This window comes from Colias eurytheme, chromosome 5 (assembly GCF_061535395.1).
Source record: "Colias eurytheme isolate Ceu_HAF_F1 chromosome 5, ilColEury1 Martin Lab GWU primary, whole genome shotgun sequence".
Lineage (NCBI taxonomy): Eukaryota > Metazoa > Arthropoda > Insecta > Lepidoptera > Pieridae > Colias > Colias eurytheme.
The window spans coordinates 2,417,752-2,433,312 of NC_142984.1; the positions used below are offsets into that span (position 1 = coordinate 2,417,752).

General features: G+C 33.9%; 1 protein-coding gene and 1 long non-coding RNA gene across 2 annotated transcripts; both read left to right on the top strand.

The window, feature by feature from the left end:
• Positions 1-512: 512 nt before the first annotated feature.
• On the top strand, positions 513-2,385 carry LOC149908332 (uncharacterized). The gene is made up of 2 exons (XR_016456745.1): positions 513-1,731; positions 2,132-2,385. It is a non-coding gene; the product is annotated as an uncharacterized LOC149908332 (long non-coding RNA).
• Positions 2,386-7,734: 5,349 nt separating this feature from the next.
• On the top strand, positions 7,735-9,644 carry LOC149908333 (uncharacterized). The gene has a single exon (XM_090102258.1). It carries the CDS (start codon positions 7,753-7,755, stop codon positions 9,340-9,342), a length of 1,590 nt encoding a protein of 529 aa, XP_089958384.1. The 5' UTR covers positions 7,735-7,752; the 3' UTR covers positions 9,343-9,644.
• The last annotated feature ends 5,917 nt before the right edge of the window (positions 9,645-15,561 follow it).

Sequence of the window (15,561 nt, forward strand, 5' to 3'; positions counted from 1 at the left end):
TCTTCTATTCTCCAGATATTGAATATCGTTCTCTTTCATTTGCTTGCATATTTAATGATATGTTTAAATTTTTAACAATAAATATTTAAAAAATAAATAAACAGAACATCGTATTATGAAACTTCACAACAAATTCGACGAAGTCAAACGAGCGTCAAAATGACAGCACCAAGACTTAACCGTAGACAATTTCGATGTTTTTCATAATTTTGTGAATGAATTGCTACGTTGCCGCTTCGCTCCTATTGCATAGCATGAGCATAGTTACATCGACGTTATTCCAAATTTATTTGTAAGAAATTATGACATCCTTATTCTTTATTTATTCCAATCATATCTATTCATTGCATAAGGTTTGAATAAGCAAGTTTTTATTTGTACGGCTGTTGCCTGTTAGTGTCCGGTACTAGGGGACTTCCCCCTATTTCATGTCGCAATCTGTTAAAACAAACAATCGTATTCTAAAGAATCCTAAGAAAAACAACCAGTTACAGGAATTTAAAACCTCTGCTCTAAATAATAAAATGTACATTTAAACTGTGTATTTCAGTTCGTTTTATCAACAGCCAAAGAGGACAGTCGTTAGTGATGCTTAACAACTATACGTTCGCGAGACATTATCCCGTCAAGGAAGGTTATAGGTGGAAGTGTTCGAGCCAATACTCCAAGGCTTGTCCTGCGCATCTCACGATTAGTAACGCGGGAGAACTGATCAGAAAGAATGAAGACCATACGCATTTCCCGCCAAATTTTGTCATGAATGGCAACACTTTTGTGCGTCTACCAGAAACCGGCTGTTCGTTTTATTAAAGACTAGCTTTCCGCCGGCGGCCCCGCCCGCGGTTTCAAAGAAAAACTCGCATAGTTCCAGTTCCCGTGGAATTTCCGGGATAAAACCTATCCTATATTACTCGTGGATAATGTAGCTTTCGAATGGTGAAAGAATTTTTAAAATCGGTACATTAGTTTATGAGCCTATTCATTACAATCAAACAAACAAACAAGGTTTTTCTCCTTATAATATTAGTGTAGATGAACGGTATATTCCTGAAAAGGACAACTGATTAGGTTAACGGAATGCTAAGTTTCTGAATTGAGTATTTGACGTCTGGTGGTAAGATCGTCTCAAATCCTACTTTTATTTTCTTTATTCTGAGGTAAGCTTTCTCAAACCGTAATAAAAATCAATTCTTAATTCAGAAACCGGCTGTTAATATTTTAATACAATTTATGATCTCTAAATAGTAATGTATTCTGATGTAAATAGTTCTAAATCTTGGGAATTTTGCTCAGTGTCAAATTAGTTGAAATTTATTGAAATTATTGCGAATATTAAATAAATACAAAAGTGTTACATTATGTTAACAGCAACCTTTCTTCGTGGTTTTATCATTAATCTTTTGAAGGCATCAGCCATTGTTGGTAATAAGTTATTGATGGAGAAAATACTCTTTCGTCGTCGTATTTTTTTTAACAAGAGTGTTGCTTTTAGTAATCATGGTGAAGGGTCGGAACGGGAAGAACCTGCTCATGCTGAATGGTTACACGTACTACCAACATAAGCTGCTGCGAGATGGCTTCAGATGGAGCTGCACCCAGATGGGATCCAGGTCCTGCAGGGGTTTCCTGCATGTGTCTGCCGATATGATGGTGGTTCGTGCCTATATTCAGCACACGCACCCGCCGTATGCGACGTACTATCTGCATAACGTGAAGAAGAATCTGTTGAATGTAAGTACATGTTTGTGATATTTCTATATGAGGCGAAAGTGCTGAAGACAGATGGGACAATTTTAAGAGTTTGGTACTATTTAAGTGCATTAAACAGTGGGAACTAGACAATTCGTTAATATACTCATTTTGTGATTTCTTATATGAATATCCAAACACTATGTTTTATACACTATATTTTATCAGACGTTGGAATCGGACTCACATTTTCGACAGATCGTAAGATGAGATGTACAAAAGAAGAAACCAAATAATGATAACATTTGAAAAGTAAAAAGTTATTAAAATAAACTACAGTTTATTTAGGTTGCAAAAAATAAAATATTCGATGCTATAATAATCGACTAAAATGTTTTGTGATAATTACTCAATTCCTTACAGAACTTTATTTTTGTTGCAGGCAAGGAAAAATAACAAACTAAAAACTGAAATTAGATAATTTATTGAAGAAGTCAATAGAGAAGGTGGAATTGGATAGATTATTTAAACATAACAATAATTTTAATATAAATAAACTAACATTTGTTTTTGTGTTTGTTTATTATTATTTATTTCGTTTTATTGTTGTTTTTCTTTTTTAATGCCATGCTTACAATTTAATCATGTTTTGAACTGTTTTAGATGTATAAGCTAAGGAAAGGATTAAATGTGTAATCTAGGGATTTATTTTATTTGATTCCAATTCAAAACTACCCTACAATTTCCCATTCCTGTGACGTGATTAATAAAAGCAATGAATCTGGTATGATGCATCGTATATTGAAATAGTTCTATGCATGCTACATAGCCATCAAAATCAGGTACTAACGGTAATATTTGTCAACAGTTGAATTTTACCTTCGCCCGAACGGTCGTATCAATCTGCGCTTGAACAATTTCACCTTCTACAAGCATCTCAAAGCAAGAAGTAACGCCTATCGCTGGAGCTGCACTGCCTATGGTTCCAAGTGGAAATGCAAGGCTCACCTCGTCATCACTGATAAGCTGGAAGTTCTCAAAGCCAGCATTACTCACAGTCATCCACCCAGCGTGAAGAAGGATCCCAGACTCCCTTACCTTTACCCTATAGTTAAAGAGGAGAGGAAAGATAAGCAAAATGGACTCCCGCAGCTAGTTACCCCTCCCTCCCTAACTCCTTTGCATGATTATTTGGTAGCTCATAGCGTTTACAATAACTACTAAAGGTGTACTAAAAATTGGAAGTATTTTTAAGTTGATTTAGTTCCTATGTTTTCTTGCGCATTTTATTCCTGTAGGTCTATAATAAACATCACAGTGGTAAACCATCACGCAATTATTTGAAGATAATAATGATAATTTAACTGTATCAAATGAAGTGTGCTTTCATATTAGGTCAACATAATGTATTTTTGTATTAACAGTTTTATTTTTTGCTTATTTTTTATTATGATTTGTACTGCTTCATAATTGACGCAGGACGCTGATCTTGCCTCAATTTTTTAAAAGTTCCTTATTTGATTTTATGGGTTCTGTGATTTTAAACAGATCATTGTATTAAGAATTTACCATATTTTACTAAAGTTTAGGCTACGTTTTATAAAGAGGTATACAAATACTGCATCTATTATGTAGAACATACATTTTTGCATGTTAGATTTATAATATTAACATTGCCTAAAACTGCACATGTATTTTTAAGGGAATTAGTCGTACATTTTATTGTAGAAGCAATCGTACACTATTAACTAAGTATATTTACTACTGTACTTGGATAAGTTTATATGAGCACAAGAAATCTTGCATTTGAAGTAGAGATCTAGGAATAAATATTGCGTATTGTAATGTAACGGTACTGCATTTAACTTGAGTTCATATTAAACCACTTATTCTGATGTAAAATGGATATGCAAGAACATTTTAATTCTTTCGACACGGATAACGGAAAATCATGCTCTGGGTTATTGAAACGCAGAATTTTAGAACCTTATGATCATACAAATAATTTTAATGCTTAATTGAGACAAAAGTGATGCGAAAAACACTTCAATGGCTTTGAAGATAAATCGAATGGTTTGCTTGAATATTTTTATCGAATTTTTATGGTTATTAGACTATGGGCTGATTTTTCAATCCTTGGTTAAAACTTATTCGTCGAATAATGTATAAAACTACCATTTTAAAAACGTATTCTAATTGCCCGTATTTGACAGTTTACGTGACATTTTAATATTATCGTCTAATACTTTATTGGACGGATAAGTTTTAACCAAGCATTGAAAAATCGGCCCTATGTAATATCGGTGATATATCAATTGATTATTTTTAAAGTGTGATCTTTACACAGTTAAGTATTGCAGCTCGTTTTGATGCCTCAGATTGTTTTTTTCCTATGTACTTTTTCACATCTGGCAAAATCTGTGGTTTAGTATTAACCATGGTGTATTCAACTAAATCTTAGTTAAGTTTATATTTTTAAGGATTTTACTCGTACTTAGCGATGAACTATATCATCATATTTTATCATAATCATCAAAGTGCCTTGTAGTATATCGCATGATAATCGTGGTTTTAATACACATTTATTTTAATTTTTAATTTTTTGATATGTTGTAGGTATGTATGACTCGATATCCAAGAGAAGAATAGATTTAAACTCACGTCGGGTTTTATATTCATGAATTCATCTGTTTTACTTTAAAAGTTATCTAGTTCTGAGAAATCGTTATATTTACACTAGCAAACCAGGCGAACTCCGTTTCGCCACCAGAGACACCTTTTCTTTGCTAAACCTCACGGAGCCCGAGACCTTTCCAACGAATGCAAAACCGTGGAAATCGGTTCGTGCATTCTGGAGTTATAGCGTCAGGAAGGAAAACCCGACTTATTTTTATTATATTTACATAATTGATAAAAAAATCTCGGGCCTACGCCTAGAAGAAAGTAAACGTTAATATAAGTCTATTCTTCTCTTGCTTATCAATATATACATCCCTATATCAGTGTGATAATGATTACGTATCCAGTATTAAGTTTGTGATTAATGAAACGTTAGTATATAATAAGGACTGTGTGATTTTGTGATAATGTATCTCGTTTGGATCTCGTTTTAACATCACGTCATTGCATTTATAGACTGCATTTAATTTTTAACGCTATTTTGTATTACGAAGCTTAATTGTATCTTTTTGTCGTGTAGCAATAAAGTATTTAAGTACTTCGATGTGTTTGTTAATTTTATTAGAAAACCTTTTGGATTTAAACGAATATAAAAGAACTAAGCATGAAGGTGATGCCTAATGTTTAACCTCTTGATTAATAAGAAGAAAAGTTCTGCTTAAATCTACTTTAAATGTATTAAAAAATGATTACTAGTGCAAAAGTAATATAAAAATACTTCTTATAAGAAATCTACTACAGCAAAAAAGCATTTAACCAAATATTAATTAACAGCACATCGCAATCCAACAAAGCTTGCATTTCGTTTGTCTATTCCAGGTAAGATTATACACCTCATGAACGGCAGGAAGCAACTCCTACACAACGGCTACACTTTCTACATCCAGCGTAAATCCGCGGCCAAAGCCAGGTGGCTGTGCACGTGCTATGCGAAGTGTAAGGCATTTCTGTACGTGGACAAACATATGCATATAATGAAAACAGGGAATATCCATAATCATGACCCGCCAATACTCATCAAACTACAGTCAGGGTTGTATCAAAAGGCAATCACTGCGCGGTGTAACTCCTCTTTACCTGTGCGAGGTTTGGCGAATATATTTCCAGATAGTGGGCTGGATCTTAGTATGTTTCAGCCGCAAGCGATTTATAAAGAGGAGGTGCCCTAATTAGAAGAGTAGTTTTAGATAGCATATGTGACGTCACGTTTAGCTGTCCTTCTGCTACAGTTTTCTTAATAGTAAATTGAAATGTTACATTTTTTAGGCCTAACCTTGCGTTTTTTAGAGGACGCCAAATGTAACTTTTCAATGGAGTATAAATACTAATGTGAATACTTAGTTTAATTTCATGTTCTAAAAGGACTATTATTTTTAAATTAGGATTCTAATAGTTAGTGAAACAGTTTTCAGATTGTATTAACCCATTGAGCCCCAAGCGGCCCGATCGGTCCCAGACACAATAGATTTTCTATTGTGTCTGTGGTTCCGGGGCCTGATGGTTAGTATGAATTTTCTTTATGTTGACGTGGCTATCATTACTGTGAAGTGCCATCTAGTATGAGTAGTACTTACCATTTGTTTACTTATATTATTTAAATAAAATTATGTATATTTATTATTTTAATTTATTGGGTACTATAGTTATATTTTTTTAATTTGCACTTAACCGGGAAAGGTAGACCACATAATATCTTGGCGTATCATAAATGTTTGTTTTAACGCCACCTCTTGGCGATTCCGGTTTTTTTTAAAGGGAGTAGTTGAAAAATTAATGCATTTAACTACATAATATATAGAAAATAATAGTTTTATGTGTGTCTGGTTGTTTTAACGATTATATAATTGAATTATTGTCTTATGTTAATATTATTACTCTAAAATTGAAAATTTTAAGGTAAACGCATTATGATCACATTTTTACTTTTACAATCAAGGATATGATTTAAGAATAAGTTATAATGAATAAATAATTTAAAACTTTGTATCATGTTTGTATCAAATTATGTCAATTGCAAGTAAGGGAAAATATTAAATTGAGATATTTCAAAAGTTCTTAAACGATGTAAAACAACAAGGAATAGCTTAAAAATAACACATCACATCTTACCATAAGAAGTCAAATAAAGAAAAATCTATCAAGTTAAACGCCTGAGAATAAATAATTTAAAAAAATCCAACTTTATTTAATCCAGCCATAGCTTTAATGCCATACGGTACTACAGTCATTTAAATTTGCAGACAGCAAAATAACGCGCGGCGTTCGTGGCAAAAGAGTGTTTCATTACAACGGTTTTACATTTTACAAAGAGAAGGATCTTAGGAAGCGTTCAGGAGCTAGATGGAGGTGCACAAGCCACAGTAGAGCGAAGTGCACGGCATATTTGCATCTGGACCACCAGCTGAGGGTCATGTATGCGCCGTCGATATGCCACACTCACACCCCTCCCGCTAGCGGTGACCCTACTACTAAAGTCAGGACATTTATATGCAAGTCATAAGCTCTTGGACTAGGGAGTAAAGCTCCGGTTGCATGGTTAACATTTAAGTCGAATCAACTTGTTGAGGAGCTGCTGGCAATATTGGTTCAGAGTTCGTAACGCATGTTTGCTGTCGAGGAGTGGTCAACTGTTGCTCAACAAATGTTCACCATGAATACGAGGCTTTAAATGTTTTACAGGGTGAAACTATTGTAAATAATCCCTCTCAGAGAGGTACTTTCGGTACAATTCAAATTATGTGTCGTTGATTTTGTCTTTATTTCTTTAAAAAAATTCCTGTAGTGATTAATTTTCAAAGATTTTCTCTATTGTGAACAAAGGAATGCAAAAACAAAACCAGTGAGGCATAATGTACCTGATAAACTTCCAGTTAGGAATAACAATAATTTGGATGATCTTTTAAAATACTTAGATTGTTTTGATTTCATGTTTGTCAATAAGTTTTAATGTTTTTGCTGTGCTATGTACTATGAACCAAATATATGTTACAGATTATAACTTCAGATGATGTAATTATGTAAAAATGGGATTTACAAATAAAAATATTGTATGTGTACAACTTTTTTGTCTATAATTCATTTCATATAGCCTACGATTTTAAAATAAAAGAACGTCATGTCAGCAACAAATGTAAATGAAATGTAATTCACGCTATACCAACAAAATTAAGAAGAAAGAGTACGTGTTGGGCGTTTTTTATTTATACAAATACGTTGATAATAAATATGTTTTTATTTATGATTGCAATCATTAAAATATTTACCGAAGCGTCAAGTATCGTAGTAGTTTAGAAACTTCGATCTAGACTTAGAAAATTGAAAGAAATTAAAAAGTAGAAAATTGTTATATTAAAATACATAATAGATTATACAAGGTAGATAATTATGCGATATGACGTTTCAGCTTATGACCCGCTCAGTGGAGTAGTTATGGAAGTAATGTCAGACGCAAATGCAATGCAAGATTTTCATAGACAATACCAATCGTACGGTATGGGAGTTCCAGGAGCAGTGCCAGATGTAATGGCAGTAGATTTCCCTGGAGTAGTTTCTGAAGTCATCACAGATGAAATTCATAATTCAGTATTCGACGCAGTACCAGACTCTGTTTTAGATTCCGTGCCAGATTCCATTTTAGAAGCTGTACAAGAATCCGTTTTTAAAGCAGTGCCAGATTCCGTTTTTAAAGCCGTCAAAGAAATGGTGGTGCCTGAAGAAATTAGAGATATGATTCCAATGCCAATTCCTGGAACAGTGAATGAACTAGGTCCAGCATCATATCCACAATCAGTTGCAGAAATAGTTACAGAAGCATTTTCAGAAATACCTCCAATCGCATTTCCAGAATCAGTAACAGACGTAGATCCAGATGCATTTGCAGCATCAGTTACTGAAATAGTTTCAGAGGCATTTTCAGAATCAATTTCAGAAATAGTGCCAGGCGCATTTTCAGAATCAGTAACAAACGTAGGTTCAGATGCATTTGCAGAATCAGTAACAGAAGTAGGTCCAGATGCATTTGCACGATCAGTTACTGACATAGTTCCTGAAACATTGCAAGCAACAGTTACAGAAATAGTTCCAGAAGCATTTCCAGGATCAGTAACAGGAGTAGTTCCAGAAGCATACCCAACATCAGTTACAGAAATCATTCCAGAAGCATTCCAAGTTCCAGATACAGAAATTGTTCCAGAAGCATTTCCACAACCAATAACAGAAGTTGTTCCAGACGTATTGCCAACATCAGTTACAGAAATTGTGCCAGAAGAATTTTCAGAATCTGTTATTGAAATAGTTCCAGAAGCATTCTCCGCAGCAGTTACTGAAATAGGTCCAGAAGCATTTCCAGCATCGATTACAGAAAATGTTCAAGATGAAGTTACAGAAACAGTTCCAGTTATCATTCAAGAAATTGTGTCAGTCCCAGCAGTACCAATAGAACGAATTCAAAAACAAAAATCAAAACGAGTTCCAAAACAATTTCCTAAATCACTTAGAAAAATACCACCAAAACTTGTTTCAAAGCTAGCTCCAAAACCAGTTTTAAAACTTGCTACAAAACCAGATTCAAATCTAGCTCCAAAACCACTTCCAAAATTAGTTCCAAAATCAATTCCAAAACCAGTTTCCAAACGAGTTTCTAAAGCAGTATCAAAACCACAACCAAAATCAGTTCCACAACAAATGCCTGTCTCAGAAGAATTAACACCAGAAGAAATTATCTCCGTGAAAAGCCGGGTTATCGAGTTGGTAACTGGACGTAAATTGTTGATGGTCAATGGGTATCCGTTTTACTTTAGACTCACTATGAAGACATTTCCGCTGAACCGATGGTGTTGCAGTAGATCAACGTGCAACGCGTATGTGCATGCAACGTTTGATGATCGAGTGGTGGCGTATGGTGGGGAAATACACAAACACCCACCCAGTCGATTTCGAAAACAAGATGATGGAAAATACATACGATTAAACTAGTCACTGTTCAATTGTTATAGTACTAAGCTATTAATGTTTGCAGGAGTATCTTGTATAAAAATGTTTCCTATGGAATTATCAAACCCTGTATTCTATCCTAGATGATTAAGTTTATATTCTGTGATTTTTGTAATATCGATATTATTAATGTTAAATTTATGTCTAGTCAACACGTTCAGTATTAAGTTCTTTTAAAGAAATTGTGATATTATTATTTGTATTTAACTTATTGTTATTATGTTTTTTCGTACGAAAGCTAATTAAACATTTGTTTTGTTAAAAAATATACGTATTATGGGCAAGCGATAAAATTTTCTATTACCATAAACTAACCCTTTTTAAAACTCGAAATTGTTACGTTGACCTAGCTAATTAAAAAATGAAATCACTTCAATGGTCTCCTAAAGACTTTTCTTACGCGTAATAATTTGAAAGACACAAGGAGAAAAATAAATACTTCTTCTTTTCCTTTACTAGGTAATGTTTGAAGTGTTTTAAGCATTCCAAATTATGTTACTTCTTTACCTTTTTAATCATTGAATAAGGTGACAAATAGGTAAGTAATATTTCGTGATCACCTAATTTTCACTAACCACATTAACCTTTACTATATGGTAAGTGCTACTAACAGATGGACTATGTTACTAAACTATTATTGAATGTTATTGTGGTTATTAATGGTATAATGAACTGATTGATTATCTGCTATATGTAGTTTTAAATACTTAGCGAAAATATAATTTAAAAAAGGTGCGAACTAAAATGTTGTACCCACAGGTAAAATTTACACATTGGCGCGTGGGAATCGAGGGAAGCAGGTGTTCTACTACAAGGGTTATACGTTCTACAAGCAGAAGGAGCTCAGCAAGGCTGCAGCAGCCAGGTGGAGGTGTACGAGGCACAGCAGAGCCAAGTGCACAGCGTACTTGCACCTCGACGATCAGCTCCGAGTGGTCTACGCGCCAACAATCTGCCATACGCATAAGCCTCCGGCCATTGGTAGGAGTAAAACTCAGACGTTCTATATGTAAACTAGGTTTCCGCTCGCGGCTTCACCCGCGCAGTCAAAGAAAAACCCGTATAGTTCCCGTTCCCGCGGAATTTCCGGGATTGCGTCATTTTCCCGGGATAAAAAGTAGCCTATGTCCTTTCTCGGGTATCAAAATATCTCCATACCAAATTTCATGAAAATTGGTTCAGTAGTTTTGGCGTGATTGAGTAACAGACAGACAGACAGAGTTACTTTCGCATTTATAATATTATAGTATGGATTGTTGCCTGTAATGTTGACAGTTTTGCGTGTGGTTCAATGTAACGATTGAAGTACAGGAATCGATAATTGTGCAGGATTCAAATGGCAATTTTAGGCAAATTTAACGCTCCTTATGTTGTGGTTAATATGAACATATTGATGTAATATGTTAAGGGTGTTTTTTAATGTTTAATAACTGTCTACTTTTATCTGTATCTTCCCGATTATCTATTCTTGTTCACAACAGTGTTATTTACGTAAAGTTTTTACATATTAATTAAGTAGTAGAGTAGAAACATTTTGTAATATACTTTTTAATATCTCATGATTTGATCATGGAAGCAAGGCAACTCGACTTAATTTAATAAATTACATTATTTAATCGATTGATCTAATATGCCTCTATTAAATTGTAATGACGTAAATAATTATTGAAGTTTTATCCTGTATGTAATCAATAATGTATGAATAAAGATTTTAAGTTATGCTGGATATTTTAGGACGCTAGGTCATTAAGATATCTAGGACATTTTAGACTGAATATATTGGAATAGCAGATATTTAAGGCGCGGGACAGATACAAGCGGCGCGGCGCGCATCGGGCGCACTGCCGGCGTGCATCGGGTGCGCTATTGGCATTTTTTATGAAATAACTTTGGAAAGGCGGCGCAACCGTAGCACAATCGTGGCGTGCCGTCTCGACGCCTTCCCAAAATTCTTTCATACAAAATGTATAAGAAGGACGTGGTGCAAAACAGATTCAAGAGGTGCGCTTATGGCACGCCCGCGCCCGCGCCGCTTGTGTTTGACCCGTGCCTTAGATTTTGTATGAAAAGGTGATTAATTTGGAACAAACCCAAGTCTTCGCGGTTACCATGATATCTTAAAGCAGTATTATTTCCAGCATGGAAAAGAGATGGCTAGATGGCTATAGAAAGCTCTGTAATTCTTCCATCGGAATTAATACTGCTTTAAGACTTCATGGTAATTCCTGTTAGTGGTAAGTGATAAACGAATCCACTATACAGCGGTGATGTTAATGGTTTGGTTAATAATATAGAAGTAAATAGTAGAATAAGATGAAGGTTTTCTTTTCTTGCAAAAATGTCGAAAAAAAAAACATAATATATTGCTAATTAAGTAAAGCTAAGTTAGAATGTGCTTGAATCGTGAAAATTTATAGTTAACAAAACGGTTGGTAGTTTTAATCGTAATTTTATGCAAGGATGAAATAATCTGTATATATTGATGGCATTTTAATAAAATTGACGGTACATTGGTGACACCATGGCATAAGAAAGTAGAAACGGGCTGATTTTTCATCCTTCACCTAAAGTTATCTAGCTAATAAACATCCTCTTTCTTTTCGTTTGTAGGATATCGGATAGTATGTTATTTATTTTAAGAATAACTGTTTAGATGATGAAAAATCTGCCTGAAGTTGGTGTAGTAATTTTATAGCATGTGAAAAAAGCTCTGATATCTTTCTGATACAATATTGTATTAATTAATTAGCAAAATGTTTATAAACGCCATCTAAAATAATCGTAATAATTTTAATATATTTCCACACGTACTGTAATAATCTCTAGTTCGATAATAAAAATAAAATGCGTAAATAAATAATGTATTCTGACTCAGTGTTTAATTTTAATGGATAGCCTAATATAAAAGAAAAAAAAAATATGTAGAAAACTAAGCTACTACCTACTTGTAGAAGACAAGTTAATTATTTGTGTGTTAAATATATTTTTTGTTACGTTACAAGATAAATATATGTAACAAGCATAGAAATCTAAATAACAAGACACATAGAAGTGCTATATTGTCATACACACACGAAACCAAACTATGTCAAGTCAAAGAAAGGGACATACATAAAACTATAAAAACATATTTAGTATGTGAATATGTATAATAAATGTTAAAATATAAATTAATTAATTGTTTAATTTGTCTTTAAAAGAGAATGCTTGAGTTTGTTAAGAGATAGAAGAAAGTATGAGGATCTAATGGGTTTGCCAGATACGTGGTATATGCATCGATGTAATGATACATCATCAACATAGGTAAAATAATTTTATTTACAATTATAAATAGCAGACCGAATGATGCTAGGGTATATACATTTTGCTAAGCGAAATATTAAAATGTTATACTGTATCTACAAATGTGCAGGCATAGGTAGGCAGTTAGTTTGAAAACTAGAGTAATCAATTCAGTTTCATATCATATGGAAGATAAAACCATTGCAGCTAGGGCACTTTAAATTTTATTTAGTTCTGAATAACGTTCAATTTCGTATCTTCAATGGTCTTTATTTCTAAGGACATTGCCAATCTAATTTTCATAATAAGGGCAATCCAAAGCTGAATATGAACATGTACGTGATATTTCAGTGAACATCTTCATGACTGCACGAGGCAAGGAGCGTCTGATCTTCCAGAACTTCTCATATTACAAGCAGAGCCGCACCAGACACGGCTTCAGATGGGGTTGTACCAAGAACAGGTGGCACAAGTGTAAGGCGTTTCTCCATCTAGCTGATGACTTGACAATAATTAGGAGTAACATGGAGCATACGCATCCAGCACTCAGTGAGATGACGAGGAAGTCGTAGCTGATAGACGAACTTTAAAAGTGTTTTACGCCTAGTCGTTGTGGGGTTGGTACGGTATGGCGTTTTACAACGAAATTATTGTCCGCTCTATAAATATAGATACACTTAGGTGATTTAAACGTAATAGTGCAATATGATGACGTATCTAGTCTCAATTTTTAGGTGGTCGTTATTAATAAAAAATCAAATAATTGAATTGTAATAAAAACAATTTGTTTGGTGAAGAAAATCTAAATGATTCAGTATTGTATAAATGTGAAATAGAATTTTATCTAGTCAGCTTTAAACATTCTAGTCAAATTCAGCGTTATTAGTACAGTTATAATTATATGATACAGGGTGTAAATAATGTGTATAGTGTAAATATATTTTATTTTTAATTTATTGATTGCTAGCTTGTGATGAAAATTAGATGTGTTAAGCTTGATTGTGTTCATTTGTTAAGGTTGGATAGAATTAATTATATTAAGGCTTACTCAAACTACAGCGGTGGGTAGCGGTATACGCATGGGCACATAGGGATACCGCTACCCACGGCCGTAGCGGATACCGCTGCAGTTTGAATATGCCTTAAGGGTGTCCTTTGTTATGTCTCTCTCTTACTTCTTAGTTATCTAGTTGCTAAAAACATTCCATAGATAGTGCTACGAACACACGAATAAAATTACATCACAAGATCTTTTATCTAGTCAAAAATATGCACTTTGAGTATAGTTATGTACTCGTAACAAATATGAATGGTAAAGAAGACAGTACAGTGCCTTTAGCCAAACGTCAAAACGCAATGGAATAGAATCCGCTAGCGATACTAATTGTCATAAGCGTACGATATTTCGCTAAGGATTTGTTCACCCTACCAACGACGAAGACGACCACAAACAAAATTTTCATCCAGTCGCAATTTAACAAAATTGTGAAAAACACACTTAAAAATAAAATATTAAAAATTTCCTGTCGTTCTGGTGATTGGAATTTTTTTTTGAGCTCAACGAATGTAAAAGTAGATTTTTCGTAGAAACGGTTGCTCCTAGATAAAAATGTATTTGAAGTTTTTTATAGATAATTTTATGAACTACAATTTTGGTAAAAGGTAATTATATGAGTAACTTACCGTCTCGGCGAAAATCGCAAAAAACCTATTTTTATATTAACTGTACTCATTTTTTTTTCTTTTCGAGTACCAGTATGACGCGAAATTTTAATATTTTATTTTGAACAAATTTCAGTAAGATTGGAATTTTGGTCGTGGTTGTCATCATCGTTGGTAGTGTGACCGAATCATTACCAAAATGTCATGAGCTTATGTCAATAATTAGCGTTAGCAGTTTCTATTCCATGGCGTTACGTACGTTTGTCTAAAGGCCCTGTTTCACGTACGTTGTCCGCTAGAAAATGTGCATAGAGCTTAATATATACGTAGAAAATAGTGATATGTAATTGTATAGAGAAAATAGTTCAAAGATACTATAATTTTTATATTTTTAAAATTTGATCAATGGAAATGAATTGACGTTTGTAAGTGGCCTAAAGTTTTATCATATTAATAAACTAAGGTTTTACTTTATATTTTTATTCATATCACGATGCATCTAAATAATATTATGCAAAGCATCTTCAAATAACAATGCTATATGAAACGTAGCACTTTTTTATTTATTTGTTTTTAATTTGTTATTTTTTTGCGTCGAAGTTGCTTTAGGCACCTTTGCTTCAATCATCCTGTGTATGATGTATGTATCTAGTTTGAGAAGATCGTAATTTAATTTGAAAACACTCATGTATAAGTATTCGATTCAATTAATATTTTAATTTTCCATATATGATCCTAGATCTATAGATAACCGGGTTTCTTAATGTGATAGAACTACGTTCGTAAGAATTATTATTATTCTATAGAATCTCGTTTTTTATTCTTATCCTATTATATGTTATTGTTTATGTACCTACATTCCATTTTGTTGCGTACCTTTATGAAGGTATATTATTTTATATTTATAGTTTATAGAGTTCTATAAGGCTAAATCTCGAAATGTGTTTCGACTGCATAAAAATAATTCATATCCATTATTTTCTTCAATAGTCCTACATCGGCCGCGGACTGCCCAGGACTGTATCTCTATAGTTAGTGCAGTCATGGGCAGGCTGCGGCTGGCGTCTCTGTGGACGCGGTTCTACCGAATACCCGCGGCCCCGTCAATAAAGCGGCACGGCGGAACACAGTGGAGTTTAGTCGGTAGGACCCTGCACTCAGCAGGGTGAGTCCGACATAACCCAGGGCTCTTCCCCCGAGTGCCCTGGGTATGCCTAAATGCATTCTCCACTATAAAAAAAAAAAGGCTGCGGCTGG

What these genes read in the sequence shown, in the direction of transcription:
- LOC149908333 (XM_090102258.1), top strand. Translation starts at nt 7,753, where the DNA reads ATGCGATATGACGTTTCAGCTTATGACCCGCTCAGTGGAGTAGTTATG.